Source organism: Salmo salar, chromosome ssa18 (assembly GCF_905237065.1).
Source record: "Salmo salar chromosome ssa18, Ssal_v3.1, whole genome shotgun sequence".
Classification (NCBI taxonomy): domain Eukaryota; kingdom Metazoa; phylum Chordata; class Actinopteri; order Salmoniformes; family Salmonidae; genus Salmo; species Salmo salar.
Window position 1 is genome coordinate 48909705 of NC_059459.1, and position 17629 is coordinate 48927333.

Sequence of the window (17629 nt, forward strand, 5' to 3'; positions counted from 1 at the left end):
TATCCTAGGATTCAGGTTTAACTAGTTAGCCAGGTAACTTTGGTCAACTCTGAGTTATACTTCAGGATAACCAGTCATACGAATATGGCTCACCTTTTAGTCAGGTACATTTCTATGGCAATGAATCCTTCAGAACTAACCTGCTCTGGGGCAGGCTAACTCAGGGCTAACTCAGGGCTAACTCCACTCATCCTGAATGAAGTGTCTGAGTTAAATCAGATTCCCTCCCTCTCTCAAAGATTGCGTCATCATCCCCTTCATTTGAGGAAGAAAAAAATAATGATCAAATCAATCAAATGTATTTATAAAGCCTTTCTTACATCAGCTGATATCTCAAAGTGCTGTACAGAAACCCAGCCTAAAACCCCAAACAGCAAGCAATGCAGGTGTAGAAGCATAGTGACTAGGAAAAACTCCCTAGAAAGGCTGGAACCTTGGAAGAAACTTAGAGAGGAACCAGGCTATGAGGGGAACCAGACTGTTTCTCTCTATACGATTTGTATTTCATATACCTTTGACTATTGGATGTTCTTATAGGCACTTTAGTATTGCCAGTGTAACAGTATAGCTTCCATCCCTCTCCTCGCTCCTACCTGGGCTCGAACCAGCCACCCTCGAAGCAGCGTTACCCATGCAGAGCAAGGGAAACAACTACTCCAAGTCTCAGAGCGAGTGACGTTTGAAACGCTATTAGCGCGCACCCGGCTAACTAGCTAGCCATTTCACATCGGTTACACCAGCTCTATCTTGGGAGTTGACAGGCTTGAAGTCATAAACAGCGCAATGCATTGCGAAGGGCTGCTGGCAAAATGCACGAAAGTGCTGTTTGAATGAATGCTTACGAGCCTGCTGGTGCCTACCACCGCTCAGTCAGACTGCTCTATCAAATCATAGACTTAATTATAACATAATAACACACAGAAACACGAGCCTTAGGTCATTAATATGGTAGAATCCGGAAACTATCATCTCGAAAACAAAACGTTACATTGCACAACCTTCAGTGTTATGTCATAATTACGTAAAATTCTGACAAATTACCCAAAGTGTTGCATATACCCTGACTGCGTGCAATGAACGCAAAATGACATAATTTCACCTGGTTAATATTGCCTGCTAACCTGGATTTCATTTAGCTAAATATGCAGGTTTAAAAATATATACTTCTGTGTATTGATTTTAAGAAAGGCATTGATGTTTATGGTTAGGTACAGTCGTGCAACGATTGTGCTTTTTTCGCAAATGCGCTTTTGTTAAATCATCCCCTGTTTGGCGAAGTCGGCTGTCTTTGTTAGGAAGAAATAGTCTTCACAGTTCGCAACGAGCCAGGCGGCCCAAACTGCTGCATATACCCTGACTTTGTTTGCAAGAGAAGTGACACATTTTCCCTAGTTAAAAGAAATTCATGTTAGCAGGCAATATTAACTAAATATGCAGGTTTAAAAATATATACTTGTGTATTGATTTTAAGAAAGGCATTGATGTTTATGGTTGGAGCAACGTGTACCTAAGCGATTATATGCTACCCAGGACAGGCTAGATAAACTAGTAATATCATCAACCATGTGTAGTTAACTAGTGATTATGATTGATTGATTGTTTTTTATAAGATAAGTTTAATGCTAGCTAGCAACTTACCTTGGCTTCTTACTGCATTCACGTAACAGGCAGGCTCCTCGTGGAGTGCAACGTAAAGCAGGTGGTTAGAGCGTTGGACTAGTTAACCGTAAGGTTGCAAGATTGAATCCCTGAGCTGACAAGGTAAAAATCTGTCGTTCTGCCCCTGAACAAGGCAGTTAACCCACCGCTCCTAGGCCGTCATTGAAAATAAGAATGTGTTCTTAACTGACTTGCCTAGTTAAATAAAGGTAAAAAAATATATATAAAAAATAAAAATAAATAAAAATCGGCCAAATCGGCGTCCAAAAATACCGATTTCCGATTGTTATGAAAACTTGAAATCGGCCCTAATTAATCGGCCATTCCGATTAATCGGCCGACCTCTAGTTCTGATGTTACTGTCACAGTAAAATGACTCTGTAGATGTTCTATAATATCAGTATGCTGACAGAAATAGTACCCTGTGTTATTGTGTTCATGTCTGTGGTGTTAATGTTGTGAACCTAACTGTTATCCTGACTGTTATGTTGTTATCATGACTCTTCCCACCATCATACAGCATGGTGCAGCCATAGTGTCGTTGTGATGCACTAACCTCCCATTCTCTCCTCTCTTGACCTCTCGCTGGTGTTGCTCTCCCTAGATGATGGTGAATAGGACCACAGAGGTATATTCGGATCTCCTCTACACACTCAACACTCACAGCCCACCACCTCACACCCTGCTGCTACCTGCTACCTGCTAACTGCTAACTGCTGCCTCATCTCTCCTCCCTGGTCCTGCATTGCTTCTTTTTGTTATTTTATTTACTGTCTGTCTTGGTGCTTTCCAGAAGGGACTAGAAAGTAGCATGACCTCTGACCTCTGATGTACTGACAACATGGACTGAGGGTCTCTACAGCTGAGGGGCTGGCTTCCTTTATCCAGTCTCATAAAACCCTTAAGAACGTGGTTAGCAGGATGTTAGAGTTGGTTAGCAGGATGTTAGAGTTGGTTAGCATGATGTTAGACTTGGTTAGCATGATGTTAGACTTGGTTAGCATGATGTTAGACTTGGTTAGCATGATGTTAGCATGATGTTAGACTTGGTTAGCATGATGTTAGAGTTGGTTAGCATGACGTTAGAGTTGGTTAACATGATGTTAGAGTTGGTTAGCATGATGTTAGACTTGGTTAACACTTGAACCGCCAATGGCCACTGACATTTGATTTTGTCAATAAAAGATATCGCCCCCCCCCTCCGAAAAAAAGCAACATCAAATAAAATGTTATTGGTCACGTACACGTGTTTAGCAGATGTTACTGGTCACGTACACGTGTTTAGAAGATGTTATTGGTCACGTACACGTGTTTAGAAGATGTTATTGGTCACGTACACGTGTTTAGCAGATGTTATTGCAGATGTAGCGTAATGCTTGTGTTTCTAGCTCCAACAGTGCAGTAATATCTAACAATACACACAATCTATAGTAAAGCAATGGAATTAAGAATATATACACATTTAGACGAGCAATGTCAGAGCTGCATAGACTAAGATACAGTAGAATAGAATAGAATACAGTATATACATATGAGATGAGTAATACAACATATGTACACATTATTAAAGTGACTAGTGTTCCATTATTAAAGTGGCTAGTGATCTCAAGTCTATGTATATAAGGCAGCAGCCTCTAATGTGCAAGTGATGGCTATTTAACAGTCTGATGGCCTTGAGATAGAAGCTGTTTTGTTAGTTTTTCCGGTCCCAGCTTTGATGCACCTGTACTGACCTCGCCTTCTGGATGATAACGTGGTGAACAGGCAGTGGCTCAGGTGGTTGTTGTCCTTGATGTTCTTTTTGGCCTTCCTGTGACATCAGGTGCTGTAGGTGTGTCCTGGAGGGCAGGTAGTTTGCCCCCGGCGATGCATTGGGCAGACCGCACCACCCTCTGGAGAGCCCTGCGGTTGCAGGCGGTGCAGTTGCCGTACAAGGCGGTGATACAGCCTGACAGGATGCTCTCAATTGTGCATCTGTAAAATTTAGTGAGGATTTTAGGTGCCAAGGCAAATTTTGTCAGCCTCCTGAAGTTGAAGAGGCGTTGCTGTGCCTTCTTCACCACACTGTCTGTGTAGATGGACCATTTCAGTTTGTCAGTGATGTGTATGCCGAGGAACTTATAACTTTCCACCTTCTCCACTGCGGTCCCGTCAATGTGGATAGGGGGTTGCTCCCTCTGCTGTTTCCTGAAGTCCACGATCAGCTGCTTTGTTTTGTGGATGTTTTGTGGGAGGTTGTTTTCCTGACACCACACTCCTCTCTGATGTTGGAGTTGGTTAACATGATGTTAGAGTTGGTTAGAGTTGGTTAGCATGATGTTAGAGTTGGTTAGAGTTGGTTAACATGATGTTAGAGCTGGTTAACATGATGTTAGAGTTGGTTAGCATGACGTTAGAGCTGGTTAACATGATGTTAGAGTTGGTTAGAGTTGGTTAGCATGATGTTAGAGCTGGTTAACATGATGTTAGAGCTGGTTAGCATGATGTTAGAGCTGGTTAACATGATGTCAGAGTTGGTTAGCATGATGTTAGAGTTGGTTAGAGTTGGTTAACATGATGTTAGAGTTGGTTAGCATGATGTTAGAGCTGTTATCATCATGTTAGAGTTGGTTAACATGATGTTAGAGTTGGTTAGCATGATGTTAGAGTTGGTTAGAGTTGGTTAACATGATGTTAGAGTTGGTTAGCATGATGTTAGAGTTGGTTAGCATGATGTTAGAGCTGTTATCATCATGTTAGAGTTGGTTAACATGATGTTAGAGTTGGTTAGCATGATGTTAGAGTTGTTATCATCATGTTAGAGTTGGTTAGCATGATGCTAGAGTTGGTTAGCATGATGTTAGAGTTGGTTAGCATGATGTTAGAGCTGTTATCATCATGTTAGAGTTGGTTAGCATGATGTTAGAGTTGGTTAGCATGATGTTAGAGTTGGTTAGCATGATGTTAGAGCTGGTTAGCATGATGTTAGAGCTGTTATCATCATGTTAGAGTTGGTTAGAGTTGGTTAGCATGATGTTAGAGTTGGTTAGCATGATGTTAGAGTTGGTTAACATGATGTTAGAGTTGGTTAGCATGATGTTAGAGCTGTTATCATCATGTTAGAGTTGGTTAACATGATGTTAGAGTTGGTTAGCATGATGTTAGAGTTGGTTAGAGTTGGTTAGCATGATGTTACAGTTGGTTGGCATGATGTTAGAGTTGGTTAGCATGATGTTAGAGTTGGTTAGCATGATGTTAGAGTTGGTTAGCATGATGTTAGAGTTGGTTAGCATGATGTTAGAGTTGGGATGTTAGAGCTGGTTAGCATGATGGTAGAGTTGGGGATGATGATGCAGTAAGTTTGTCTCCTGGCCTCTGTGTCAGCACCACTGGCTGAGTTCTGTGATGAGGTACTGTAAGACACCGTTGGACCCCAGGAAGACTAGCGGTTGCCAAGGTGCCAGCTAATGTGTATCCAAATAAAGAATAAAGGAAGCTATCCCCCAGCAGCAGAGACCCAGTCCACCAGCTAGTCCCTCTCAGTGGGTGTCTCTGCCTTAACATCCCCAGGCTTGTGCATGACTCTAACCCAGGCAGGAGAACTCTAACCCAGGCAGGAGAACTCTAACCCAGGCAGGAGAACTCTAACCCAGGCAGGATAACTCTAACCCAGACAGGATAACTCTAACCCAGGCAGGGTAACTCTAACCCAGGCAGGAGAACTCTAACCCAGGCAGGAGAACTCTAACCCAGACAGGAGAACTCTAACCCAGGCAGGATAACTCTAACCCAGACAGGATAACTCTAACCCAGACACCGTGAGGCAGGCAGGTGTCGGTCAGCAGCCAGTGATGGCTGCAACATCAACAGTCCTCTACTCTAAATGTGTCTATGCTGCTTTTTCTGTTCCCCAACAGCGAACACAGCTAACAGACCTACTGTAGATCAAAGTTCCACACAGCACTACTGTAGCTTATAGTCTAATACAGCATCTGCTTCAGACAACTTGGAAGTTAACAACTGATGAACTAAAACTCAATGGAGGAACCATAGGAACCAGTGTTAGTTTCTACCATATTTCATATACCAGTCATTTACTTTAAAATCAGTGAAGGGAAGTGAACAAGCGCACACTTTGGGAAGAAGGAGATAATTGGGCTGTAGGAAGGGTCTGCAGCATGTCTGATCAAAGAGCTGTCCCGTCTGGCTATGACGGTGTGAGGGGCTGCTCTGATTGGTTGTGTTGTGACTGAGTGCTGATGTCATGATGTGTCTGTTTTCTAGAGTGGCTTTACTCCGCTGCACATTGCTGCTCACTACGGCAACATCAACGTGGCAACGCTCCTCCTCAACCGCGGCGCCGCCGTGGACTTCAAGGCCAGGGTAAGACTCCTCTAAAACAAGGCCAGGGTAAAACTCCTCTAAAACAAGACCAGGGTCAGACTCCTCTAAAACAAGACCAGGGTCAGACTCCTCTAAAACAAGGCCAGGGTAAGACTCCTCTAAAACAAGACCAGGGTAAGACTCCTGTAAAACAAGACCAGGGAAAGACTCATCAGGCCTGTTTCCTATATCCCTCCACCAGTGGTAATGTTATATTATATCCCTCCACCAGTGGTAATGTGTTATACTATATCCCTCCACCAGTGGTAATGTGTTATCCTATATCTCTCCACCAGTGGTAATATGTTATCCTATATCACTCCACCAGCGGTAATGTGTTATTCTATATCTCTCCACCAGTGGTAATGTGTTATCCTATATCCCTCCACCAGCGGTAATGTGTTATGCCATATCCCTCCACCAGTGGTAATATGTTATCCTATATCCCTCCACCAGTGGTAAAGTGTTATCCTATGTCCCTCCACCAGTGGTAATGTGTTATCCTATATCCCTCCACCAGTGGTAATGTGTTATCCTATATCCCTCCACCAGTGGTAATGTGTTATCCTATATCCCTCCACAAGTGGTAATGTGTTATCCTATATCCCTCCACCAGTGGTAATGTGTTATCCTATATCCCTCCACCAGTGGTAATATGTTATCCTATATCCGTCCACCAGTGGTAATGTGTTATCCTATATCCCTCCACCAGTGGTAATGTGTTATCCTATATCCCTCCACCAGTGGTAATGTGTTATCACATATCCCTCCACCAGTGGTATTGTGTTATCCTATATCCCTCCACCAGTGGTAATGTGTTATCCTATATCCCTCCACCAGTGGTAATGTTATATTATATCCCTCCACCAGTGGTATTGTGTTATCCTATATCCCTCCACCAGTGGTAATGTGTATCCTATATCCCTCCACCAGTGGTAATGTGTTATCCTATATCCCTCCACCAGTGGTAATGTGTTATCCTATATCCCTCCACCAGTGGTAATGTGTTATGCTATATCCCTCCACCAGTGGTAATGTGTTATCCTATATCCCCCCACCAGTTGTAATGTGTTATCCTATATCCCTCCACCAGTGGTAATGTGTTATCCTATATCCCTCCACCAGTGGTAATATGTTATCCTATATCCCTCCACCAGTGGTAATATGTTATCCTATATCCCTCCACCAGTGGTAATGTGTTATTCTATATCCCTCCACCAGTGGTAATGTGTTGTCCTATATCCCTCCACCAGTGGTAATGTGTTATCCTATATCCCTCCACCAGTGGTAATGTGTTATCCTATATCCCTCAACCAGTGGTAATGTGTTATGCTATATCCCTCCACCAGTGGTAATGTGTTATCCTATATCCCTCCACCAGTGGTAATGTGTTATCCTATATCCCTCCACCAGTGGTAATGTGTTATTCTATATCCCTCCACCAGTGGTAATGTGTTATCCTATATCCCTCCACCAGTGGTAATGTGTTATCCTATATCCCTCCACCAGTGATAATGTGTTATCCTATATCCCTCCACCAGTGGTATTGTGTTATCCTATATCCCTCCACCAGTGGTAATGTGTTATCCTATATCCCTCCACCAGTGGTAATGTTATATTATATCCCTCCACCAGTGGTATTGTGTTATCCTATATCCCTCCACCAGTGGTAATGTGTTATCCTATATCCCTCCACCAGTGGTAATGTGTTATGCTATATCCCTCCACCAGTGGTAATGTGTTATCCTATATCCCTCCACCAGTGGTAATGTGTTATCCTATATCCCCCCACCAGTTGTAATGTGTTATCCTATATCCCTCCACCAGTGGTAATGTGTTATCCTATATCCCTCCACCAGTGGTAATATGTTATCCTATATCCCTCCACCAGTGGTAATATGTTATCCTATATCCCTCCACCAGCGGTAATGTGTTATGCTATATCCCTCCACCAGTGGTAATGTGTTATCCTATATCCCTCCACCAGTGGTAATGTGTTATCACATATCCCTCCACCAGTGGTATTGTGTTATCCTATATCCCTCCACCAGTGGTAATGTGTTATCCTATATCCCTCCACCAGTGGTAATGTTATATTATATCCCTCCACCAGTGGTATTGTGTTATCCTATATCCCTCCACCAGTGGTAATGTGTATCCTATATCCCTCCACCAGTGGTAATGTGTTATCCTATATCCCTCCACCAGTGGTAATGTGTTATCCTATATCCCTCCACCAGTGGTAATGTGTTATGCTATATCCCTCCACCAGTGGTAATGTGTTATCCTATATCCCCCCACCAGTTGTAATGTGTTATCCTATATCCCTCCACCAGTGGTAATGTGTTATCCTATATCCCTCCACCAGTGGTAATATGTTATCCTATATCCCTCCACCAGTGGTAATATGTTATCCTATATCCCTCCACCAGTGGTAATGTGTTATTCTATATCCCTCCACCAGTGGTAATGTGTTGTCCTATATCCCTCCACCAGTGGTAATGTGTTATCCTATATCCCTCCACCAGTGGTAATGTGTTATCCTATATCCCTCAACCAGTGGTAATGTGTTATGCTATATCCCTCCACCAGTGGTAATATGTTATCCTATATCCCTCCACCAGCGGTAATGTGTTATCCTATATCCCTCCACCAGTGGTAATGTGTTATCCTATATCTCTCCACCAGCGGTAATGTGTTATGCTATATCCCTCCACCAGTGGTAATATGTTATCCTATATCCCTCCACCAGTGGTAATGTGTTATCCTATGTCCCTCCACCAGTGGTAATGTGTTATCCTATATCCCTCCACCAGTGGTAATGTGTTATCCTATATCCCTCCACCAGTGGTAATGTGTTATCCTATATCCCTCCACCAGTGGTAATGTGTTATCCTATATCCCTCCACCAGTGGTAATGTGTTATCCTATATCCCTCCACCAGTGGTAATGTGTTATCCTATATCCCTCCACCAGTAGTAATGTGTTATCCTATATCCCTCCACCAGTGGTAATGTGTTATGCTATATCCCTCCACCAGTGGTAATGTGTTATCCTATATCCCTCCACCAGTGGTAATGTGTTATCCTATATCCCTCCACCAGTGGTAATGTGTTATCCTATATCCCTCCACCAGTGGTAATGTGTTATCCTATATCCCTCCACCAGTGGTAATGTGTTATGCTATATCCCTCCACCAGTGGTAATGTGTTATCCTATATCCCTCCACCAGTGGTAATGTGTTATCCTATATCCCTCCACCAGTGGTAATGTGTTATGCTATATCCCTCCACCAGTGGTAATGTGTTATCCTATATCCCTCCACCAGTGGTAATGTGTTATCCTATATCCCTCCACCAGTGGTAATGTGTTATCCTATATCCCTCCACCAGTGAAGCATCTGACAGAGGCACTTCCAAGCAGTATTATCCAGGGAACACAGCCTGCTAATGGAATGGGCTAACAGCCAATCATGACACTGTTAATCAAAGCAAAACTTTACCAAGGAAACAGTGGATATGTATCACAACATTACCAAGGAAACAGTGGATATGTATCACAACGTTACCAAGGAAACAGTGGAGATGTATCACAACGTTACCAAGGAAACAGTGGATATGTATCATAACGTATCTCCCATGCAGTTACTCTGTTATTCTGCTGTAGCACATAATGCATTTACTCTGTCATAGCAGCTGATTAGAGCTGGTTTGAGCTGATATATGAGTACCTTTAGCTGTCACTAGAGGGAGGTGTTCTTCAGCCCAGTACCCCAGGACTACCTCAGACCTGACTGTCCTGCAAAAACAGTTCACTAACCCCAGTACCCCAGGACTACCTCAGACCTGACTGTCCTACAGACACAGTTCACTAACCCCAGGACCCCCTCAGACCTGACTGTCCTGCAGACACAGTTCACTAACCCCAGTACCCCAGGACTACCTCAGACCTGACTGTCCTACAGACACAGTTCACTAACCCCAGGACTACCTCAAACCTGACTGTCCTACAGACACAGTTCACTAACCCCAGTACCCCAGGACCCCCTCAGACCTGACTGTCCTGCAGACACAGTTCACTAACCCCAGTACCCCAGGACCCCCTCAGACCTGACTGTCCTGCAGACACAGTTCACTAACCCCAGGACTACCTCAGACCTGACTGTCCTGCAGACACAGTTCACTAACCCCAGTACCCCAGGACCCCCTCAGACCTGACTGTCCTGCAGACACAGTTCACTAACCCCAGGACTACCTCAGACCTGACTGTCCTGCAGACTCAGTTCACTAACCCCAGGACTACCTCAGACCTGACTGTCCTACAGACACAGTTCACTAACCCCAGTACCCCAGGACCCCCTCAGACCTGACTGTCCTGCAGAGACAGTTCACTAACCCCAGTACCCCAGGACCCCTTCAGACCTGACTGTCCTGCAGACACAGTTCACTAACCCCAGTACCCCAGGACCCCCTCAGACCTGACTGCCCCGCAGACACAGTTCACTAACCCCAGGACTACCTCAAACCTGACTGTCCTACAGACACAGTTCACTAACCCCAGGACTACCTCAGACCTGACTGTCCTGCAGACACAGTTCACTAACCCCAGTACCCCAGGACTACCTAAGACCTGACTGTCCTGCAGACACAGTTCACTAACCCCAGTACCCGAGGACTACCTCAGACCTGAGTGTATTGCAGACACAGTTCACGAACCCCAGGACTACCTCAGACCTGACTGTCCTACAGACACAGTTCACTAACCCCAGTACCCCAGGACTACCTCAGACCTGACTGTCCTGCAGACACAGTTCACTAACCCCAGGACTACCTCAGACCTGACTGTCCTAAAGACACAGTTCACTAACCCCAGGACTACCTCAGACCTGACTGTCCTGCAGACAAGTTCACTAACCCCATGATTACCTCAGACCTGACTGTCCTACAGACACAGTTCACTAACCCCAGGACTACCTCAGACCTGACTGTCCTACAGACACAGTTCACTAACCCCAGGACTACCTCAGACCTGACTGTCCGACAGACACAGTTCATTAACCCCAGGACTACCTCAGACCTGACTGTCCTGCAGACACAGTTCACTAACCCCAGGACTACCTCAGACCTGACTGTCCTACAGACACAGTTCACTAACCCCAGTACCCCAGGATGCCCTCAGACCTGACTGTCCTGCAGACACAGTTCACTAACCCCAGTACCCCAGGACCCCCTCAGACCTGACTGTCCTGCAGACACAGTTCACGAACCCCAGGAATACCTCAGACCTGTCTGTCCTGCAGACACAGTTCACTAACCCCAGGACTACCTCAGACCTGACTGTCCTACAGACACAGTTCACTAACCCCAGGACTACCTCAGACCTGACTGTCCTGTTGACACAGTTCACTAACCCCTGGACTACCTCAGACCTGACTGTCCTGCAGACACAGTTCACTAACCCCTGGACTACCTCAGACCTGACTGTCCTGCAGACACAGTTCACTAACCCCAGTACTACCTCAGACCTGACTGTCCTACAGACACAGTTCACTAACCCCAGTACCCCAGGACTACCTCAGACCTGACTGTCCTACAGACACAGTTCACTAACCCCAGTACTACCTCAGACCTGACTGTCCTACAGACACAGTTCACTAACCCCAGGACTACCTCAGACCTGACTGTCCTACAGACACAGTTCACTAACCCCAGTACCCCAGGACTACCTCAGACCTGACTGTCCTACAGACACAGTTCACTAACCCCAGTACCCCAGGACTACCTCAGACCTGACTGTCCTGTTGACACAGTTCACTAACCCCAGGACTACCTCAGACCCGACTGTCCTGTTGACACAGTTCACTAACCCCAGGACTACCTCAGACCTGACTGTCCTGCAGACACAGTTCACTAACCCCAGTACCCCAGGACCCCCTCAGACCTGACTGTCCCGCAGACACAGTTCACTAACCCCAGGACTACCTCAGACCTGACTGTCCTACAGACACAGTTCACTAACCCCAGTACCCCAGGACTACCTCAGACCTGACTGTCCTCCATACACAGTTCACTAACCCCAGTACCCCAGGACTACCTCAGACCTGACTGTCCTGCAGACACAGTTCACTAACCCCAGGACTACCTCAGACCTGACTGTCCTGCAGACACAGTTCACTAACCCCAGGACTACCTCAGACCTGACTGTCCTGTTGACACAGTTCACTAACCCCAGTACTACCTCAGACCTGACTGTCCTACAGACACAGTTCACTAACCCCAGTACCCCAGGACTACCTCAGACCTGACTGTCCTACAGACACAGTTCACTAACCCCAGTACTACCTCAGACCTGACTGTCCTACAGACACAGTTCACTAACCCCAGGACTACCTCAGACCTGACTGTCCTACAGACACAGTTCACTAACCCCAGTACCCCAGGACTACCTCAGACCTGACTGTCCTACAGACACAGTTCACTAACCCCAGTACCCCAGGACTACCTCAGACCTGACTGTCCTGTTGACACAGTTCACTAACCCCAGGACTACCTCAGACCTGACTGTCCTGTTGACACAGTTCACTAACCCCAGGACTACCTCAGACCTGACTGTCCTGCAGACACAGTTCACTAACCCCAGTACCCCAGGACCCCCTCAGACCTGACTGTCCCGCAGACACAGTTCACTAACCCCAGGACTACCTCAGACCTGACTGTCCTACAGACACAGTTCACTAACCCCAGTACCCCAGGACTACCTCAGACCTGACTGTCCTACATACACAGTTCACTAACCCCAGTACCCCAGGACTACCTCAGACCTGACTGTCCTGCAGACACAGTTTACTAACCCCAGGACTACCTCAGACCTGACTGTCCTGCAGACACAGTTCACTAACCCCAGGACTACCTCAGACCTGACTGTCCTGTTGACACAGTTCACTAACCCCTGGACTACCTCAGACCTGACTGTCCTGCAGACACAGTTCACTAACCCCAGTACCCCAGGACTACCTCAGACCTGACTGTCCTGCAGACACAGTTCACTAACCCCTGGACTACCTCAGACCTGACTGTCCTGCAGACACAGTTCACTAACCCCAGTACTACCTCAGACCTGACTGTCCTACAGACACAGTTCACTAACCCCAGTACCCCAGGACTACCTCAGACCTGACTGTCCTACAGACACAGTTCACTAACCCCAGTAATACCTCAGACCTGACTGTCCTACAGACACAGTTCACTAACCCCAGGACTACCTCAGACCTGACTGTCCTACAGACACAGTTCACTAACCCCAGTACCCCAGGACTACCTCAGACCTGACTGTCCTACATACACAATTCACTAACCCCAGTACCCCAGGACTACCTCAGACCTGACTGTCCTGCAGACACAGTTCACTAACCCCAGGACTACCTCAGACCTGACTGTCCTGCAGACACAGTTCACTAACCCCAGGACTACCTCAGACCTGACTGTCCTGCAGACACAGTTCACTAACCCCAGTACCCCAGGACTACCACAGACCTGACTGTCCTACAGACACAGTTCACTAACCCCAGGACTACCTCAGACCTGACTGTCCTGCAGACACAGTTCACTAACCCCAGTACCCCAGTACTACCTCAGACCTGACTGTCCTACAGACACAGTTCACTAACCCCAGTACCCCAGTACTACCTCAGACCTGACTGTCCTGCAGACACAGTTCACTAACCCCAGTACCCCAGGACTACCTCAGACCTGACTGTCCTACAGACACAGTTCACTAACCCCAGGACTACCTCAGACCTGACTGTCCTACAGACACAGTTCACTAACTCCAGGACTACCTCAGACCTGACTGTCCTACAGACACAGTGTCAGCTGACAATGATACTGTACTTTAGGTCGTGTTAAGGGCATCTTCATAGGGTGAAGCTGTTTACAATACGCCCAGAACAAACCACGGATAACCTGCTGTTAGTGTCATTCAAAGTACTGTATGTGTAGAGGTATTATCTTAATGTCCAATCTGATGGAAATAATGACTGTACTGTATTTATGGCTTGATGTTGTGTCTCCCCTTTTCAGAATGACATCACACCGCTGCACGTGGCTTCTAAGAGAGGGAATGGCAACATGGTCAAAGTTCTGCTGGAGAGGGGAGGCAAGATAGACGCCAGGACTAAGGTTAGATATACACTGTACTACATTATACAACGGGCGGGTCTAATCCTGAATGCTGATTGGTTAAAACAGCATTCCAACCGGCGTCTATTCCACAAGTTACCACCGGCTAAATCTATGACATTAAAATGTCTATTTACTCTGTTCTATCTGACTGGGCAATCCACTGTCTCATCAGCCCAGCCAGGCAATTTATAACTTTTATCTCCACTTTAAAAAGCATCTAGACATTATCTCACGTTTCTAACATTTAGTTTAACACCAGAGATTTGTATAAACCTTCCTGTCTGTCGCTCCGACATTTTCAACATTGTTTCTATATTCATATTGGATCTCCAGCTGTCCCGTAGTAATGAACGTGTCGGAACGAGACAGACAGGCAGGCAGCGTTTCGCAGACAGTCCAAATCATGAATCAGCTGAAATGTCAATTGAAAAAAATATATAAAAAAACAAAAGGAAGTGCAGCTAGTTTGCAGTCTTTCCAGCTTCAGTTTGAAGTGATTGTGTTTAGCTGTGTTGTTGGCTAGCTCCTCTGAAGTGATTGTGTTTAGCTGTGTTGTTGGCTAGCTCCTCTGAACAACGAGTGAGCAAACCAGTCCTGAGGAGAGACCACATTTCCTTTGCCAGGCAAAATCTTACCTCATTAGCTCATTGTTATGGATGTATCCAAATAAATGTCACTAGAAAACAACTTAAACAAATGAAAATGCAGCTACTTTGCTGTTATTCTGGCTGTACTTTTTGACGTGACTGTAATTTAGCCGTAGTTGGCTAGCTAGCAAGCAAGGGATAAGAACGTTGCCAGCCAGAATGGCAAAGGAACATTCATCACTTTAGAAGTGTCATTGTGTTTCCAAGTCACTAAATCCTCATCAGCGCCAATTGAGAATTCACTGAGTACAACGCTCAGTCGGACCTCATAGAACTTTCAGCGATGTAGTGACGCAACGTGAAACCTGTGAATACCTTGACCTTGACCTCTATGTTGGTCCATGGTCAGATTCATGTTTATTGTCCTACAGGAGGACTGGTCCGTGGTCAGATTCATGTTTATTGTCCTACAGGAGGACTGGTCCGTGGTCAGATTCATGTTTATTGTCCTACAGGAGGACTGGTCCGTGGTCAGATTCATGTTTATTGTCCTACAGGAGGACTGGTCCGTGATCAGATTCATGTTTATTGTCCTACAGGAAGTAAATCTAGCTCACACACAACATACACAAAACATCTAGAAAAGCCATCAGGGAAGAACCAATAGTCAGAGATACAGTAAGTAACCTGTCTAATGCCCTACTTACCCTTAATCTCTGACCCCAGGACGGTCTGACCCCTCTCCACTGTGGCGCCAGGAGCGGACATGAACAAGTGCTGGAGATGCTGCTAGACAGAGGAGCTCCCATCCTGTCCAAAACTAAGGTACAGTAACTATGGCAATGTCTTTCTCTCTCTGTCCCTGTCCCAGTCCCCCCTCTAAACTGTCTGTCTGTCCCCCTCCAGAACGGTCTGTCTCCCCTCCACATGGCCACCCAGGGGGACCATCTGAACTGTGTTCAGCTCCTGCTACACCACGAGGTTCCTGTTGATGATGTCACCAACGACTACCTGACGGCCCTGCATGTCGCCGCCCACTGCGGACACTATAAGGTCGCCAAGGTCATTGTGGACAAGAAGGCCAATCCCAACGCTAAAGCACTGGTAAGCATCAGTCACACTGTGTATTAAAAATCCCTATTAGCTGTTAGCTTAGCTTAAGCTTAGCATTATTTTAGAAATGACTTAGCATTAGCTTTAGCGGTAGCTAGTCTTCCTGGGATCCACACTAAATTGGAAACACAGAACAGTGACATGGGAACAGTAACACACTGACAGTGAAACACAGAACTCTGTTGTTCCCTGGTTCCTGTTAGAAAACCACTTCCAGTAGAATCAGTGGGAAATACACATTCACTTCCTGTTGTATCATTCTGCCTCATCCAGTCCACAGCCTCTGAGGCTGCCTATTGGCAGCAAGGTTAGGGCTAGGGTTTATGGCATCAGGCAGCCACTAGCATACTGGCATGGTGTTTAGTCATTGGAACAGAATGGCTGAAGTTTAGAGAGAAAAAAGGAGGAAGAGAAGAGGGAAGTGAAGAAATAACACATGGTGCCAAACCTCAAAGCAGCCAGAGAGGCCAGTCTGATCCAGCTGGAAGTAACGCTGTGTTACTGTAACTCCACATGTTTATCTGGTTAGTATCTGGTTAGCTGGGGGTTAACCAGGCTGGATGCTGCCAGGACATCTATAGAGCTGTGCTGTGGGTTAACCAGGCTGGATGCTGCCAGGACATCTATAGAGCTGTGCTGTGTGTTAACCAGGCTGGATGCTGCCAGGACATCTATAGAGCTGTGCTGTGTGTTAACCAGGCTGGATGCTACCAGGACATCTATAGAGCTGTGCTGTGTGTTAACCAGGCTGGATGCTGCCAGGACATCTATAGAGTCACCCTGTGTTACTGTAACTCCACCTTTATCTGGTTAGTATCTGGTTAGCTGGGGGTTAACCAGGCTGGATGCTGCCAGGACATCTATAGAGTTGGTGCTGTGTGTTAACCAGGCTGGATGCTGCCAGGACATCTATAGAGCTGTGCTGTGTGTTAACCAGGCTGGATGCTGCCAGGACATCTATAGAGGTGTGTTGTGTGTTAACCAGGCTGGATGCTGCCAGGACATCTATAGAGCTGTGCTATGTGTTAACCAGGCTGGATGCTGCCAGGACATCTATAGAGCTGTGCTGTGTGTTAACCAGGCTGGATGCTGCCAGGACATCTATAGAGCTGGTTAGCTGTGTGTTATCCAGGCTGGATGCTGCCAGGACATCTATAGAGCTGGTTAGCTGTGTGTTATCCAGGCTGGATGCTGCCAGGACATCTATAGAGCTGTGCTGTGTGTTAACAAGGCTGGATACTCCCAGGACATCTATAGAGCTGTGCTGTGTGTTAACCAGGCTGGATGCTGCCAGGACATCTATAGAGCTGTGCTGTGTGTTAACCAGGCTGGATGCTGCCAGGACATCTATAGAGCTGGTTAGCTGTGTGATAACCAGGCTGGATGCTGCCAGGACATCTATAGAGCTGTGCTGTGTGTTCACCAGGCTGGATGCTGCCAGGACATCTATAGAGGTGTGTTGTGTGTTAACCAGGCTGGATGCTGCCAGGACATCTATAGAGCTGTGCTGTGTGTTAACCAGGCTGGATGCTGCCAGGACATCTATAGAGCTGTGCTGTGTGTTAACCAGGCTGGATGCTGCCAGGACATCTATAGAGCTGTGCTGTGTGTTAACCAGGCTGGATGCTGCCAGGACATCTATAGAGCTGGTTAGCTGTGTGTTATCCAGGCTGGATGCTGCCAGGACATCTATAGAGCTGTGCTGTGTGTTAACAAGGCTGGATGCTC

The 17629-nt window shown here is 46.3% G+C and overlaps 1 protein-coding gene across 30 annotated transcripts in view; it reads left to right on the plus strand.

Annotated features, from left to right (window-relative positions):
* LOC106577222 (ankyrin-3) overlaps positions 1-17629 on the plus strand; it is a 587325-nt gene that overhangs the window by 417481 nt on the left and 152215 nt on the right. For 21 of the 30 annotated variants that reach the window (XM_045701215.1, XM_045701221.1, XM_045701212.1 and 18 more), the window contains exons 7-11: positions 2264-2287; positions 5923-6021; positions 14100-14198; positions 15515-15613; positions 15695-15892. In XM_045701215.1, coding sequence (XP_045557171.1) covers positions 2264-2287; positions 5923-6021; positions 14100-14198; positions 15515-15613; positions 15695-15892 — 519 coding nt within the window. The remainder of the gene's footprint in view (positions 1-2263; positions 2288-5922; positions 6022-14099; positions 14199-15514; positions 15614-15694; positions 15893-17629) is intronic. The other 9 variants (XM_045701205.1, XM_045701213.1, XM_045701216.1 and 6 more) reach the window with 1 other exon arrangement.